Source organism: Penicillium psychrosexuale, assembly GCF_028828465.1.
Source record: "Penicillium psychrosexuale strain IBT 29551 chromosome Unknown utg000002l, whole genome shotgun sequence".
Lineage (NCBI taxonomy): Eukaryota > Fungi > Ascomycota > Eurotiomycetes > Eurotiales > Aspergillaceae > Penicillium > Penicillium psychrosexuale.
Genome location: NW_026643187.1, coordinates 2,303,366 through 2,317,066, shown reverse-complemented (window position 1 = coordinate 2,317,066; position 13,701 = coordinate 2,303,366). Strand labels below are relative to the sequence as shown.

Below are 13,701 nucleotides of genomic sequence, written 5' to 3'. Positions count from 1 at the left end.
GAGATGTAGAGGGGGATGACAGTAGAACGTTGCGTGTCTTCTTCCAAGGTTAGTTTCGGGGCAGGGCGGTGGCCCCAGGCGGGATCTACGTATACAAATCCACAAAAAGTGTACTTTGAACACCAACTCCTTGTTTGAGAGTCGAGTACAGGTTACATACAAAGGAATTGACCCTTGGGAGTTACAAGTGTGGTGTGCTATCAATCTTTTCATGACGACGCAATGGCTACATGTGATACTTCCTTTGACCACCTTTTCGTTGGTTGGTCTGGCATCTGATTGGACAGATATATATGCATAAAGTTCTGGTATTCTCGTTGAAATTACTCTTGCTAGTTGACAAAGAATCTTCCTGTTTGCCCCTTGTCAAGTTCAGCCAATTCTAGTCTAGACGGTGAACTGCACATATATATATTCACAGATTAACGTCTTTCATCCGTTTCAACCTCCCGAATAACAAGCCACAAAGCCTTCCTAAAAGGAGCCTCTTCCTGTGGGGTCTCTTGGATGTAAACATCGCCTCGCTTACTCATGCCTCTCTTCTCCTGATATTCCGGCTCATTATACTTCTTCAACGAGGCGTTGAACCGGGTCAATCTAGACTTGGACGACCAAGGCAAGATATCAAATTCAAGCTCAGCAATCCAGGGCTGCAAAGTCAATATTCTCTGCTGCAAATCAAGTTCCTGTTGCTGCCTTTCATCGGTCCCAGGGTTCGCCATGGACACCCCATTCTGGAGCTGTAGAAACAGAGGCGCCTGCCGATCGATTTTGCCTTGAGAATCCAATATAGGGAGCTTTGCGACATGTGCCAGGGCATCCAGTTTCGCAATTTCAACTTCCAAGCCGCGCGGACGGAATATGTCCCTATTCGCTTGTTTGATGGAGGAGTCCGTTCGGCTTTTGGACATGCCTTGGCTGCCCATGTTTGCGAGTCCGCTGACCACACCGCCAATCCAGTGCAACGGGAATAATATCGGGACCGACTTCAAGATCCCGCCCGTTGCATCTAGGACTTGGAGGGGCGGACTGGCGGCTATGTCTTTGTTCAGTTGGTCGAGGAAGTTGAGAAACGATTCCTTGGGAAGTTGGTGGTTTCTTAGGATGGGTGGATATGCACGGATGAAAGGAGAATCAGAGGACGAGGTGATGGCTGGGATTGCGATTGGTTTGTGGCTTGTTTGATGAGGGGCTTGTGCTGGTGATCGGCTTGGTTGTATTGCGGGTCCTGCTATGTATGCTGGAGGCTGATCTGCTGCCTCTTCCTCATTATAGCGTCCCATGTCCTCGGATAGATTTTGGTTCTTTTTATCGTGCATTGTGTATGAGTGAAAGAGAAATAAGCTGGTTCTTCTCGTAAACGTCTTATGGGGGCCAACATCCTATTTAAGTTTGAGGGCGGGGTGAGCTCAGCCTCAGACATTTCCAAGGTTTATTCCAATTGCTTGAATTGGTTAGAACGATACGATGTACATCGATTTAGGCAGCATCCATGGTCTCTCTAAGGTTGGTTTTTGGGATGCGCTACGCCTAATCGGGCATGCAATGCGAGATGGCGTCACCTGTGCAGGATTTAAGGTAGTGTGGAGTTGTTTATTGTGGTTTATGTATTTAAATAAAACAATATCAGATGCCCAAAGCAAACCATTCACTCCCAATGATGTTTATTGCCAACATATGCAAAACGGATTGTCCAAATATGAACACGAAATCTCAAGCAAAAATTATGATTCATGGGTATCACTCAAGTATTTTAGCCTTAATCGTCATCCGTAATATCCAAAAGCTCCAATTCCATCGAAACCAATGCCTGGAACTCCCCCGGGACATTCCAGTGACCTTTGCCAAGCGGAACAAACTCTTGATGCTCGTACCGATATGTTGTTTCACTCCAACCTCGCAGGTGGACCGGCTCTCTGCCTCGTGTTCCAGCTTAGCGATAGCATCAGAGCTACCGGAAGATGCAGAGGCCGGGCGTGGGTGGTTCAAATCTTGCGCAGCCTTATCACTGGGGATATGGTCTGGGGAATATCCGTTCTTGCGGGGCTCGTCATCTGAATTGACTCCGTTCACCTGTCGTCGCAAGAGATTGGCCAGCATATCTCCGTTGAGCGATGATGGACCAACCTCGGGTTGCTCCTCCGTGGGATCATGATTATCCATGGCCGGCTGCACGTCGCCATACTGCGAGAAATACGACTGCTCAGATAAGTGAGATGGACCCGGCTTTGATGAAGCAGCAGGCGGTGCGGGTGTCTTGGCTCCGGGTGTGGAGTCGTACTGAGCCCAGTAGTCATCGTCGTCGTCGTCGTTCTCCATGCTGTTCTCCGGGGATTTCTCTTCCTCGGCAGCCTTTAATATATCAGTCAGGAGCTGGTCCTTTGCCTGAATGTTTGCCTCCCAAATAGAAGAAGCCCATTTATCGTCATCCTCAGCAGCTCCCTCCCGCGGCAAAAGCTCTGCGACTCGCCAGCCACGACCACCTCCCTCCTCGTCTGTCGGGCACCACAAATAGACCACCGTCAAACTGTATTCGGAGAGCGGAACTTGTGCTTTGAGAGTCTCATCGTCGATCCGTTTGTATGTGACCGGAAGTTCATCCGGAAGCTCGATTTCGCCCGATACGGGGTGTGGTTCGAAGGTGGCACCGTCAATGACCCTCTGCAGACGCTCTGCTTTCCCAGCCTCCCAGCACAGAAGTTGCAGCCATGACTCGGTGGAAGATGTGGATAGCGAACTGAGAACCCCGACTCGTTGACGCAGGATAGGGGAGAGAAGTGGTAACAGAGCTGGGGGTGCGCGGGGTGAGACAAAGGCCAGTGGGAGGCATGCGAGGAGGGGAGGGAGTAGTTCGCGAGTTTCCGGCGGGTTGATGAGTTCGACCATAATGGGTGTGTAGTTTAGTTATGAAATGCGGAGAGAGAGGAAATAGAAAGTGTGGGGGAAGTCCAAGGCAATATTTTGCAAGCTCCCCGGGCTCCATTCGACCGAACGTGGGGCAACAAACAGAGCAATCACCCGCAAAGCTTACTGCGTCCCGTGGTTCAATCGGGTTGATGGCTCAATTTCCGTTGTACCTGGCTTTTTATTTTATTTTGATGTGTACCTACAGATGTATGTTGTACTACTCCGTAGTTCGTTTTGGTTTTCCTGTTTTAGCCTAATCGGTACGCTAACTGCAGCTCTAACTTAAATCTTCTTGTTCCCATTGGTTCTCTTCGGATCTTATAATGAAGAACGCCTATAACATAGGCATCCTGAACATGATAATCTCATTGAATAGACTCACGCTTCCATTCCAACCTTGGAAGTTCCACATTCCATTCCACGTCCTGTATGTAAGCTGTCAGCCCGGGGCACATTCGGAGTAGAATCAGCCGGCCAATTTGGAATCCTTTCAGTACTGCGATAGTACGGAGTAATAATAGATAGAAAATCAATTAGCGTGCCTTGGCCAAAACGGATAATGAATCCTCCCCTAGTGCCGCTCAATATTATCTTGCTCTGGTCACTTAAGCACGAGCTTCGCTGCCAGAAATATCTCTGTCAATGACATCGAATTCCTTCTCCATAGCCTCCGGCTCATTCCAGTCCAAACCCCCGAGCTTCGAGACGTCCATATCATTCACCCAGGTCTCCATATGCTGCTTCCAACCTTCCATATCTTCTCTCGAACTCTCCATACCCGGTTTTGATATCTTTATAGACATTCGGGACACACTTGTTCTTCCTCAAGGCCTCCATATTCTTCCTCACATTGTCCATTTGCTTCTTTACCTCTTCGTCTGCTACCTCAAACTTTGGAATTGTCCCCTTGACGTATATATGCGATCCCTTGTGGCTTCCAAGTTGTCGCCTATGGCCTCGGGGCATCTCCAATCTGGGCCCTGTTGATCAAAACAGCTTCGGACCAAAAGTGGATTGTGGATTCAATAACATCCCCCTGTGTTCCCTTTGAGATAGTATTGTAGCATTGAGGAGTCGGCGAAGTCGGATGTTTTCTTCCTTAAGCAACGCATTTTCTGCTGCAACCGAAGCATCTGTGAGAGACAAGGAAGTCATTTCATTCGTGATGAGCATGATTCATCGGTAGATTGTAATCCCAGGTAAAATAAGCGTAAAATGGGGGCTTCAATCATGAGTTAAAGCCTGTATGTATGCGACTTTTCATTTTTTTATCCGTGCAGCGTGCAATATATATTGTGGGAAAGAGGGGCCATCTCACGGGGCCCAATTTGGAATGTGCCGGGTCACATGCTCTCTGTGGGAAATCAAAGTATGTACGCGTCTACTCCGTACTAGCCTGGGTGATTGATCATAGACTGGCTTGCCTGCACCCTATAAACTGCCACATCATGAAAAAAATACTCCGAAATATCTGGATTGATAATCCGACCTCGGGACTAGGTCCGACTTGCGCGCTAAGAGACGCACTACTCGGCCGGTTTCTATCACGTTCTTATCCTGGAATGTCGGAGGAAAAAACAAAAGAAATATTGGATTAGCAACTTAACTTGCGACATATCTGATTACGGAAATCGAGAATTGGCCTGATCGTTCAGACACTCAGTCAAGATGGTCGATTCAGAGAAGGGCCAATTCTCGTTCACTTTGACACCAACGGCCCAAGAACTGCATACCTTGGAGCCAGTGGTTGAAGAGACCAATGCACAGTCCGACGGCGTGATATTCGACCAGGCTCCTCCTGAAGATGGTCAAAACAGGCTCAACGCAGAGCGCGGGGTCGAGTGGGCCGCTTTAGAGAAGCGGGTACGATGGAAAGTCGATCTCCGCCTGTGTAGCATCGGCGGGCTCTTATGCAGTCTCAATTTGCTAGACTCGGGCATTTTGTCCTCAGCATCGGTGACGACGATGCTCGATGATCTTGATCTGGGCGAGGGCAACCGGTTCTCTGTCTCCATATTTATTTTCACAATTGCCAGTGTGATCTTTCAGCTGCCGTGCACAGTGGCAGTTCGCTTTGTCGGTCCCCGAATCTGGTTTTCGACAATCACATTCACCTTTGGGCTGTTGACGCTATGCACTGCTTTCGTGCGCAACTGGCAGCAGATGATTATCCTGCGTGTGCTGCTCGGTATCGCCATGTCCGGTATTTACCCTGGTCTGACCTACCTGGTTAGCGCCTGGTATCCGCGACAAGAGCAGCAGCTTCGGTTTGCATTCTTGCAGTCCGGGGAAGTTGTGATTCTTGCGACTGGCAATATTGTCAATTTTGGTCTCAATCATCTGAATGGCGTGGCCGGGTTGGCGGGTTGGCGCTGGATGTATGTTGTTCAGGGTCTCATTACTTGTGTCCTGGGTATTATCACCTACTGGTGGATGGTCGACTTCCCCGAGAACGCCCAGCGCAGCTTTTGCTTTCTTTCAGACCAGGAAGCGCGCCTCGCAACGCGCCGAATTCAGGATGATCGAGCTGATGTTATCCCGGAACCGTTTTCCTGGGGCACGCTTCTTGCTAATTTCAAGGACCCGAAAATCTACGGCTTTGCGATCATGTTCTTCTTGCTCAATCTCATATCGACTGCCTTGTCGTATTTTCTACCCATCATCTTACAATCCGGTATGGGTTTCAGCTCAAATAAATCCATTCTGCTCTCCACACCGGTAAGTTGATCCATAGTATAAACGCCGCATTCTCTAACTCCTTTATTAGCCCTACTATTATGCCATAATCCCGGTTATTCTCACATCATTGATTGGAGATTTCTACCGCGTGCGTGGGCCGCTGATCATCTTCAATGCCCTTGTCCTCATAGCTGGCTTCCTGATGTTCGGTCTTCCCGTATCCACCCGGGTGGCAGTGCGTTATATTGGGACCTTTCTGGCGACCGGTGCTTATATCTCGAACTGGGCTGCCCTCAATGCCTTCCAGGCCAACAATATCGTCGGCCAGTGGAAACGAGTGGCCACCGCGGCGGCGGTCACTGCGTGTAACGGACTCGGGGGTGTAGCAGGCAGCTTTATTGTCCGCCAGCAAGAAGCCCCACAATACCAGACCGCAGTTTGGGTGTCAATTGGGTAGGTTTCAGAAATTATTGAACATTGGACTCCGGCTGACAACATTACCAGGTCTCACATTCTTCTCATTGCCATCGTTGGCGCATTCACGGTTTACTTTTACATTGTCAATCGACAGCAAAAGCGAGGATTAAAGATTCTTGAGGGTGTAGTGAGTGTGCTTCATCAATGGCCGGCCGATTATATGATCTTGCTAACGAATGAAATCCAAAAGTCTGGCTTCAGATACACTTATTGACCAAATGCAAATACAAAAACTCGGCGAAACCCGTATTCATTGAATACAGATACCGCTTTCAAAGCTTTCAAATGTTATGATATATAGATACATTCTGGTTTACGACAGACAAGCCAAAGTACATTTATGGGGGGCTTCTAAAATTCCATTTTTGGCTCATTCATTATACACTTAAGAAATACAAGATATTTTTTATTAATGAGTCCGCGCAACCGTTTTATGAGAGCCACTCACCTCCTCGTCCATAAGGATTGACCATCTCTGATCCTCCAAATCTGCTAACGAGGAAGGCGAGGAAGGCGAGGAAGGCAAGGACGGCAAGCTACTCCAAGATTTCTTTTTGGGCGAACTAACCTCTTTAGGACGCGCAAGGCCTTCCTGGCTTTCACTATTTGTCGGTATTCTTCTCAAATACCAGGCCATGTGTTGAGTTCTGCGAGACGCGGAGCGAGAGAATGTTGTGTGAAAACGCCGGGGCATGACTCGCCGTGGCATGACTTGAGTGAAAAGGGGCCAAATGCTGATAATGCAAGCAGCGATGATAATCAAGCCTCCTTCGAGGACCGTTAGGATACCAAATTTCGCCGCGAACCCTAGTTTGTTATAGATCAGTCCTCGTTTCGATCCAAGTCCGGGATTGGCTCTTACACGTTGGGTCCTCCTTAGCGAAACCTGATTCGGCAAAGTACATCGCCATTCTCAAGATGCTGGCCACATTTCCTCTAATGTCCCATCAATACTATGTATTTATTTCAAGCGCAGATAATGGCAAAGTTTGAATCACTCACAGTCCACCCAACAGAAAAACACCCGTCAAGGCCAGTTTCTGTTTTCTAGATGTATGCAAATTCCACACAGTTGGAATTGGCATCACAAGGATTAACACACCAGTGAGGACATTGAATGGGGCAAGAATCCGATAAGCGTCGACTGGATCGATGCACGATCCACCGGGGATGCTTCGATTCCACATGTACGCGAATGGTCGACATTGGAGGAAGTTCTCCAGGAGAACACTGACCCCCACCGCGAGAACAAGTGAGCCTACTATGTAGACTAGAATCTGGAACTTTCGGGTTGTAAAAATGCGTAGATAGAATGTTAACAGGGCCATTTTGGCCATAGTGATGTTGAGAGGGTAATCGAGGACTTCGAAGGCAAGGATACACTAGGTGCTGTCGTTAGTGCAATTCTTAGAGCTCAAAGTATTGGAGTAAGTACCTTTCTCGTGAGAGCCACTTTATCAGGCATCCGATATATGTAGTCGAAGTGGTACCCAACTACACCGATCTTGGCCACTGCATGATATGTGAGTTTCGTTGTTCTTCAAGATGGGTGCTGAGACCGTGCACCTACAGACAATAAAGAGCACTGATTCTGCCAAACTTGCAGCCTAGACAGCGGAAATGTTAGTATAACTATATTCAAATAGCTATCTCCGAACGGGACTTACCAGGGCAAGTAGGATCAGATAGTCATCGACACCAATTTTCATCCGTTGCATAAACCGAGTATAGAACCTCCCTGCAACGAAGACAATTTGCACCACAGCAATGGCGGCAGTAGCTCCCACTATGGCATTGCCATTATATGGTTGTTGGCCACCCGGGTTCCAGTCGGCACCCATGATAACGAGGGAAGGGAAATTGAAATCTTCATCTGTAGGAAATTCTATGTTCTATAACCGGGCGAGGAAAAATGGACAGTATGGTATATTAAATAAGAAAATTCTTCAACAACGAACCCTTAAATCCCCGAAATATACCCACCGGAGATATATGCATATGAGGCAAGGGCCGTAGTCGACCATTGGAACACGTTTAAAATGGAGAACACATAGCAAGAATGGTGTTCCTTCAAATCAACACCAGGCGCATGGCCGTTGAAACTCTATTATTTTAGAGTTGAGATCTTCCATGGAACGCAAGAACCGACTCTGTGGGTTTGGAACATATCTTGGAAGAGCCCTTCCAGAAATCTACCCGTGGATTCGTCCCCCTCTCATCCTCCATCTCACCTCGAGATCGCTCCCAAATAGCTCAAAGGGGCCCTCGAAGCCAGATAACGTGACATCATGACATGTCCTATTGCGGGAACATGTCCGTGAAATATCGAAGCTGACTGGCTTTGGTTCACGCGGAAAATGTAGCCCATACGTATGTACATGAGGTAGCTATGGGATAGATTAGGTTCACCGGAAGCTTGGTTACCTCCCGGTTTAGGCAAACGGTCGTGAACTGGTCTGGTTCCACATTGGCTTGCTTTCTCTTTTGGGTTCTGTCTCGGAGGTTTTAAGGTTCTTAGAATTATGAATAGTCTCGCACCGATCTCGGCATTGCAGATCCATATTATCCACCAATGGATGGATTGAAAAACTTGATATCGAACAAGAATAGATACATACATGTATAGAGCTGACGTCTTAACGAATCCTGGATAGAAGGGGGCTATGGACAGCCTTTTCATGTATTATTCGTTGCCTTCCAAGGCTATTGGTTCGATCTTATCGGTCGAGATCTTCAAGACGCACAATAAGTTGTGGTCATATTTGTATAAGAGTATAGAAATAGTCAATGACGAAGGTTTGACTAGCTTAAGATACCAAATCTGCAGACTTGGCTGTGTACTGAGTATCATCGGGGAAACATTCTTGGCAGCAACGTCTCCCCCAAGGTGGTGTCTGATCTTGAGTCTGCAAGTAGATTGTTTTCACATATTTTTCATTATTATTAGTCTTCACGATCTTCATGGTAAAGTCCAGTTGGAGATGAAGAGGGAACAAGGATCCAGGAACATGATGACGTTTGCAATGGCGATGAGATACATACACATGCACAAATTATGTGATCGAAGGGAAGGGGGTATATGGCAAACAAGACGGGGGCCTCGCGGGGAAAAAGGTAGACGGGGAAGGTCGGCCCGCAGAAGAAAACTACATCGACAATACATCGACAATCATCGGAAAAGACACAAGCCATTGGAGTGGTAACTCTAAGCCACTCGATCCTTATCTTTCTGTTCCAGCTTTCCCACAAGCCGCTTCATACCCATCCATTCGTCCGCCGGCACTTCCTCCGATAGGCCACACAGACCCTTGCCAACTTCAAAGACTGTAACGACACCATTGAGGCCACCAGTTGCCAGGCGGCGTCCTTCACGTTCGTCCCACGCAACCTTGTTGAGGCTTCGGGACATGATGTTGCCATGGGTATTGTCGACAACTTCACGCGCGACTGGCACTTCGGTATCTGAAGCGAGGTCCCAGACTTCGACGTTGCCGGCACCGTCGACAAGAGAGAACACACCAGGTTTGGTTGGGTGCCAGCGGGCATCGTAGACAACATCGTCACGGGTAATGTCGAGTATGGGCGAGACGACTTGCGATTGGGCCATGCCGGATGTGGCAGAGGCGGTCGTCGCAGGTGGCCGCACACGCCAGAGCTTCACGCTCCAGTCCAGACTGGAGCTCAGCATAAGATCGCCAAGGTCTACGGGTCCACGACCGGGGTGGAATGCGGTAGACATGATTGGTGCCGTATGTCCCTTGTAGGCTAGGCGGTGGTCTGTGCCAGACTTGGCACCGGCCCGATCGTACCGGTGGCATGGGTAGATGACTCCCTCTTCAGTACCGACGATAAAGAACGTCGGATCAGTGTGAGGGAATGACATGGTGGTTGGAGCTAGATCCTCGGTCTTAGATGGGGGAGGCGTAGTCAGTTCCACACGATCTTGTGGGTAAGAGAGCATATCCATCGTCCAACCACAGACCACACCGTCCGTAGAGGCGGTCATGATATTGTGTGCATTCTGTGTGCCAACAATCGAGATACTGTAAACGGGATGGGCATGTCCGCCGCCCGATAGTGGCGTCTTTTGTACTGGAGAGCCTCCACCGGCGCGCGAGGAACGAGTGTCCCATACAAGCACTTGTCCCGAATAGGAGCCTCCAACAACAAGGTTTGGATGGTAGGGAGAAAATTTTGCGGTAAGGATATCGGATGTCGAGTGAAACACGTATTCCGGACGAGTTTGCAAGTGCTGATTCCAGATCTGGACAAGGCCATCGGGTTCGTGAGGAGCAGAAGTATTCTTGGTGTATGACGCAAGCAACAATTCAGGGAACTGAAGTTAAGGTTAGCATGAGCCAAAGCACATGTATTGGAAGTAGAAACTTGCCTTTGGAGAGAAGCTTAGGTCACTGATAATGCGGTTCTTGCTCCATCGTTCGTCCCAGAAATGACACACTTCTTGCATTGCTCTCCTTTTCTTGCCAGTCTCCTCATCTTCTTGCAGATGCCCATCAGTTCCACCCAGCTCATAGTCTGCCAGTACATCGTAATCTTCGTCCAAAGCTCGTTCGATGACCTTTGAAGAGCGCTCCACAAAGTCTAGGAAATCGTTCGATGATGTGACTGCCTTTAGTTCGTCATCATCGAGTTTGCGTAGGGGATATCGCAGCTTTGCCGACTGTGCAGCTGTGTTCTCATTATTATCGGTCTGACTGGTAGCTTGGAGCTCTTCCTCAATTTCCTTGCGAAGCTTCTGTCGGATTTCCTCGTCCCGCTCCCGGTCTCGTCGACTGAGACGCTTGTTCGACCGCGCAGTATCGGGCGACTCCTCATCGTCCGAAGCGACAGACCCTTCAGGAGTCTCGGGCTGGAGATCTAGTCCGTCTGTTTGCACAGCTTTGCTATAGGTGACAACTTCCGGTTTGGGTGTAGATTTGTATTCGGGTTCAAGTTCAGGGGGCTGCGGGGCTTCCGTTGCAGATGAAATCCAAGGCTCATCTGTTGTCTGGACGGCAATGGACTGGGATTGTGGTCGCGACGGAGCTGCATATGTATCTGTATTCTCCCCGCTTAATTGGCTCGCGCTCAACACGGAGGTTGGCCGACTTCCTCTCCGCGACAGGCCATCGACGCCGTGGCTGAGGGAGGCCGACGCTGGGCGGTCGACCAAGCGAGAGATCAAGTCATCAAGATCGTGTCTATTCTCTGCGCGGCTTGGTATTGGTGAGATAATCTAGGAAGGTTGTTAGACCCGGATAAGCTCCGTAGTTCATTCACATGCCGCATTTACCTCTGAAGCATCCCCGACGCTGGTTCGGGAGGTGAATTCCTTCTGGCGCAGCTCCCGCTGCTTTTTGAGCTCGGCAAGCTTGGCCCGCTTTGCGAGGATTTCATCCTTGCGCTGTTGCATCGACATCTTGTACAATTATAAAGGGTTAGACCAGATGCGTCCACGTCCAAGTGTAGTACCTCCACCGCGCGTTTATTTACGGGGGATGACTAATCTCCGTCTTCGGGAACTCTGGAGCGGTCCGGAAAAACTCGCGCGCGCAGAACATGAACTGAACCTCGCCATTTAACCAACCTGGAGATTTATTGCCATTGACGGTTGACACCTGTTGCACGGTTCCTTCTTCTTACACACATTATTCCCTCATTTAATTCCCGTCTTCCGGAAACCTCGCAGAAATGGCTAGCCAAGGTGTCAATGTGAGTACCGGCTAAGGGTTACCCTCTCCCCCGACGGCCGTTAACCACGTCTCCCAACCTACAGGTCCTCCGTTACTCGGCTCTCGTTGCTGGTCTCGTCTACGGTGTTTACCACCAGTCCTCTCTCAACTCGGTTACCAAGCGCGCAGAGATCGAGCACGAGTATGCTCGCAAGGAGCGCCTGATCGAGCAGGCCAAGGCCGAATACAAGAAGAAGACCCAGCCCCAGCAAGAGACCAAGACACAGACCAGCGGACGTACGTTTAATTCCCCTCGGATGATGCAATTCAGACAAATGCAACGACATCCGGAGCCGCCGAATATCTTCAAAACCCGAAGTACTGACCAAAACTCCATAGTTATCACGAATTTCGAGGACCCCAAGTTCGACCTGGAGGCCTTCTTGAAGGCTAAGGTTTAAATATGATGGATGGTATAGAGGAGGAATGCTATGCAATGATCTCTTTGCGGGAATCGCACCTCCCCCAGGGTATTAGACATGTTTTGCTCAACTCAGTTCCATCTTATTGTACGATTGTTTGGGTTTGATCTGCCCCGAGTTGTGGCATTGCGAGCGCAAGATGGAACGATTTTTTGTTTCTCATTTTTAGACGTTTTATCTGGGTCCTGTACATACCCTGGGCTGCCATGCGCCTGTACACTACAGTTGGACCACAAGCAAGAGCAAAAGATCGTGTTACATTCCGGCGTTACCGGTTGTCCCAGTATGTATCAGACCAATATCCAAAGTTGGTTTTAGCGTTCCTCTCGGTCCTCGAATCCCCACCGTAGGACAGAGGACGTAGCCATTGTAGTCCAGGTTTGGATCTACTAAATAACTGACATTCCTTCGTTTTCCAAGCAAGATTTACCCTGCACGCGTTCCCAGCATTGCCATTGCCTTGCGGATCCCGTTGGAAGACTGAGGCTCCGCGAGCGATACAACGATAGGTTTGGGATACAGCAGCTTTGATTCCGGATCCCATGTCCATCCATATTTCGTGAAATTCGATATTATATTTGGATCTTCCTCTTTGGCAAGATTTTGGTCAAGACCAAGGTGGGTTGCTGCTGTCGCTAGTCGTATAGCTTCGTAGGATCTGCTCACTGCGATCAAAGTCTTGTCTTGGAAGAAACCTAATTGCAGAATCATTGGTCAATTTAAGATCCAGCGGAAAGAAGAAGCTCACTTTGATGAGAAACATACTCTCATATCTCCGAAGCAGTGGCTGCAAAACGTCTGGCCATGGTAGTCCTCGGAGTACCTGATAGACCTGGCCGTGTTGAGTCTGCCATACCGCTCGCAGTAAAGCCAAGCAGTTCTGTAGAGAAGGATCATGTTGCAGCAGTGCTTCAGGAATTCGTTTCGTTAAGGCACGAGCTTCAGACCTGGGACCCGAGCTTCATTAGCAGTGTCGTAACTATCAATAGTACTCGCTAAGCAACTAACACTTGGTCGGTAAGAAGATGGATGAGAAAGAAGCTCGAGTAGAATAGGCTCAATAGTGTAGAGTCACTACCGCCTGTGTTAGCACTGTCACCCCTGGCAGAAATGAGGCATGCTTGAAGCTCATATCGCGACAGGGCCTCGAAGAGCTGGGACGGTGGAGCGTTGGAGGCCACTAGCTTTGAGAGATGCTCCGTGGTCAGCAAAGGCAGCTCCATGCGGGCATGTGAGGTGTAGATGAAGTGTAGATGGCTGTAGGAATACTGATGTACCCAATAGTGGCAAGTATATTGAGTCAAAATCTAGTCAAAAGAGCTCTAACAAAGATTAGTGATGAGTCGTAGTATTGCGGGGAGCAATCGGAGGTGGCGCCTTTGGCCGGTGCCAAGACCTTCAGAAGTGACCACCTTGCGCAGCTCTTGCTCTTCCCATCTTTCTCCACGGCCCTCACCACTGGCATCTCAGCCCAATTCATTCCT

General features: G+C 49.0%; 7 protein-coding genes across 7 annotated transcripts; 2 read left to right on the top strand and 5 right to left on the bottom strand.

Annotated features, from left to right (window-relative positions):
• Window positions 1–422: 422 nt before the first annotated feature.
• N7518_002035 (uncharacterized protein) lies at window positions 423–1,319 on the bottom strand (the record flags this gene model as incomplete). The annotated part of the gene is made up of 1 exon (XM_057182963.1): window positions 423–1,319. One exon carries the CDS (start codon window positions 1,317–1,319, stop codon window positions 423–425), a length of 897 nt encoding a protein of 298 aa, XP_057044413.1.
• A 421-nt stretch (window positions 1,320–1,740) lies between these two features.
• On the bottom strand, window positions 1,741–2,886 carry N7518_002034 (uncharacterized protein; the record flags this gene model as incomplete). Its single annotated transcript, XM_057182962.1, has 1 exon — window positions 1,741–2,886. The coding sequence occupies one exon, from the start codon at window positions 2,884–2,886 to the stop codon at window positions 1,741–1,743; it is 1,146 nt and encodes a 381-aa protein (XP_057044412.1).
• Window positions 2,887–4,575: 1,689 nt separating this feature from the next.
• On the top strand, window positions 4,576–6,277 carry N7518_002033 (putative MFS transporter; the record flags this gene model as incomplete). Its single annotated transcript, XM_057182961.1, has 4 exons — window positions 4,576–5,625; window positions 5,675–6,039; window positions 6,091–6,190; window positions 6,254–6,277. The coding sequence occupies 4 exons, from the start codon at window positions 4,576–4,578 to the stop codon at window positions 6,275–6,277; spliced, it is 1,539 nt and encodes a 512-aa protein (XP_057044411.1).
• A 195-nt stretch (window positions 6,278–6,472) lies between these two features.
• On the bottom strand, window positions 6,473–7,904 carry N7518_002032 (uncharacterized protein; the record flags this gene model as incomplete). The annotated part of the gene is made up of 6 exons (XM_057182960.1): window positions 6,473–6,870; window positions 6,926–6,999; window positions 7,066–7,445; window positions 7,499–7,575; window positions 7,634–7,670; window positions 7,731–7,904. The coding sequence occupies 6 exons, from the start codon at window positions 7,902–7,904 to the stop codon at window positions 6,473–6,475; spliced, it is 1,140 nt and encodes a 379-aa protein (XP_057044410.1).
• Window positions 7,905–9,268: 1,364 nt separating this feature from the next.
• On the bottom strand, window positions 9,269–11,482 carry N7518_002031 (uncharacterized protein; the record flags this gene model as incomplete). Its single annotated transcript, XM_057182959.1, has 3 exons — window positions 9,269–10,399; window positions 10,454–11,299; window positions 11,357–11,482. The coding sequence occupies 3 exons, from the start codon at window positions 11,480–11,482 to the stop codon at window positions 9,269–9,271; spliced, it is 2,103 nt and encodes a 700-aa protein (XP_057044409.1).
• A 157-nt stretch (window positions 11,483–11,639) lies between these two features.
• N7518_002030 (ATP synthase subunit e) lies at window positions 11,640–12,209 on the top strand. The gene is made up of 3 exons (XM_057182958.1): window positions 11,640–11,775; window positions 11,840–12,032; window positions 12,135–12,209. Exons 1-3 carry the CDS (start codon window positions 11,755–11,757, stop codon window positions 12,194–12,196), a joined length of 276 nt encoding a protein of 91 aa, XP_057044408.1. The 5' UTR covers window positions 11,640–11,754; the 3' UTR covers window positions 12,197–12,209.
• Window positions 12,210–12,643: 434 nt separating this feature from the next.
• Window positions 12,644–13,440, bottom strand: N7518_002029 (CSN8/PSMD8/EIF3K family protein; the record flags this gene model as incomplete). Its single annotated transcript, XM_057182957.1, has 3 exons — window positions 12,644–12,912; window positions 12,983–13,164; window positions 13,226–13,440. 3 exons carry the CDS (start codon window positions 13,438–13,440, stop codon window positions 12,644–12,646), a joined length of 666 nt encoding a protein of 221 aa, XP_057044407.1.
• Window positions 13,441–13,701: the final 261 nt, after the last annotated feature.

Bases quoted from the DNA above. Each gene is read 5' to 3' on its own strand.
- N7518_002030 (XM_057182958.1), top strand. From the start codon at position 11,755: ATGGCTAGCCAAGGTGTCAAT. The intron at 11,776-11,839 runs GTGAGTACCGGC...CCCAACCTACAG, and splicing joins TGGCTAGCCAAGGTGTCAAT to GTCCTCCGTTACTCGGCTCT. The intron at 12,033-12,134 runs GTACGTTTAATT...AAAACTCCATAG, and splicing joins CAAGACACAGACCAGCGGAC to TTATCACGAATTTCGAGGAC.